The following is a 2011-nucleotide window of genomic DNA, read 5'->3' as shown; positions in this document are numbered from 1 at the left end:
TAATTGGTTAACGATCGACTGTAACGTTTCAACTGAGAGGAAAAAGGTGAAAATTATTACTTCACCGTGCGATTAAATTATTATTATTATTATTATTATTATTATTATTTTGCTTTTCTAAAATGTTTTTTTTTTGCTTGTTGAAGTATTATTATTATTATTATGATTATTATTAATATAATTAATGTTCGTATATGTAATAATAAAGAAAAAAATCAGGTCTGACCGAGTATTCAGGCTATGCGGAAATTCATGAAACGACGACGTTTTTTTTTTTTTTTTTTTTTTTTTTTTTACGACGGGTATCGAAAGAAATTAAAACAGGCGGAGGAGACGGTTGCTGGGGGGGGCGTGGCAAAATGGGGAGAAGGGGGGGGGCAGAAAAAAAAAATTAAAAAAAAAAAAAGAATTTTTTGCCAGTCATTAAAATGGAAATGATTCTGGAGCGAGGAAAAGTAGTAATAAACTTATTTTAGGCACGAAATAAATAGGCATACAAAGTTATTCTTGTTTTTATTTTTTATTTTATTTTTATTTTAGGAGAATATAAAATAAGGTCAAACGTAGGTTGAAGTAGAAGTCGCTCCTCCTATGACGTACAAGGTATAATAATAATAATAATAATGATGATGATGATGATGATAATAATACGATACCCACGAAATGAAAAAAAAAAAAAAAAAAAAAAAAATTAAAAAAAAAAAGAAAAAGAAAAAAAAAATTCAACGATAATTATTTTAAAATGCAAAGCACGGGGTTTTTTTTTTTTTTTTTTTTTTTAGTATACCTGAACCTGCCTGACCGTCTATTACATAGCCTGATATTCATAAATTTAAAAAGGAAAAAAAAGAGAAAAAATGACCGGAGGCCATACAAAGCATTGTATTATTCCAGTTTTTTTTTTTTTTTAAATAGTAATTTCCGAGTTGGTTTTAACTTCATCTTTTTATTATTATTATTATTATTATTATTATTATTATTATTATTATTATTATTATTATTATCATCCCTCCTCCCTTCTTTCAATTGTTTTTACACGATTTTTTTTTGTTGTAATTGTTCAACTTCTTGGAGCAATGATTTAGATGAGGTAGAAGAAGAAGAAAAAACTCGTTAATTATGACACCCGGATGTTTATATCTATATATTGTAGTTTCCTTCAGTCGATCGAAATTCTTATTTCCAGCATCGGTTGATGTGGCTCCAAAAAAAAAGAAGGAAAAACGGGAAAAAACGGGAAAAGTTGCTGCAGGGATGAATGTAGTAAAATTTGGAAAAAATGTTGTGAAACGGGAATGAGCTGCCTGACGATAATTATTTCGATTGTTCTCTCTCTCTCTCTCTCTTTTTTTTTTTTTCTATTCATTTTCGTTTGTGGAAAGCGGGAAAATCGATTTACCTGGAATTTTTCTTTATCTCCCTTTATTTCGCACGAAAGTTTTCATATAAAATTCTTGTAATAATGATAATAATAATAATAGTGAAATAATGAAAGAATAATTTTCGCGAATCGATTTTTTTTTCTATATTTCTCCCACCCCCCTCGTCGAGGGACGCAAGGGAGCATTCGGTTAAAATCAACAAAGAATGCGTCGTGATTAATGCCCTGCTTGCCCCATTTCTATTTTTCCCCATTTCTTTCCCAGTTTTCCCGCACTCTTCCTCCTCCTCCTCCTTCCATTCCTTTCGTCTTTTTTTCCCTCCTCCCTCCTCCTTGAAAAATAATACATTTAATCGATTTAAACTTCGTCGTCGGTTGGGATAATTCGCGCAGACGTTTTTATTTTGGTGAAAATTTATTTACTTTTTTTTTCTCTCTCTCTCTCTTCTTGCGACAAAGAAAATAAATAAAGAGTAATAAAAGTAAAAAAAGGTAGGGGAGAAAGAGAGAGAGAGAGAGATAGAAAGATTTAAAAGTAATAAAAAAAATAAAAAAATAAAGTAGAGGAAAAAGAAAAGAAAAAGAAGAGAAAGAAGAAGGAGAGAAAAAATTAAATAAATAATAACTTGC

The 2011-nt window shown here is 29.6% G+C and overlaps 1 protein-coding gene across 1 annotated transcript; it reads left to right on the top strand.

The window, feature by feature from the left end:
* Positions 1 to 857: 857 nt before the first annotated feature.
* On the top strand, positions 858 to 1299 carry Phum_PHUM511890 (uncharacterized protein; the record flags this gene model as incomplete). Its single annotated transcript, XM_002431039.1, has 2 exons — positions 858 to 882; positions 1154 to 1299. The coding sequence occupies 2 exons, from the start codon at positions 858 to 860 to the stop codon at positions 1297 to 1299; spliced, it is 171 nt and encodes a 56-aa protein (XP_002431084.1).
* Between the last annotated feature and the right edge of the window lie 712 nt (positions 1300 to 2011).

Source organism: Pediculus humanus, genomic scaffold (genome assembly GCF_000006295.1).
Source record: "Pediculus humanus corporis 1103172108281 genomic scaffold, whole genome shotgun sequence".
Classification (NCBI taxonomy): Eukaryota; Metazoa; Arthropoda; class Insecta; order Psocodea; family Pediculidae; genus Pediculus; species Pediculus humanus.
The sequence above is the reverse complement of the archived record's forward strand: the minus strand, read 5'-3'. Positions and strand labels throughout refer to the sequence as shown.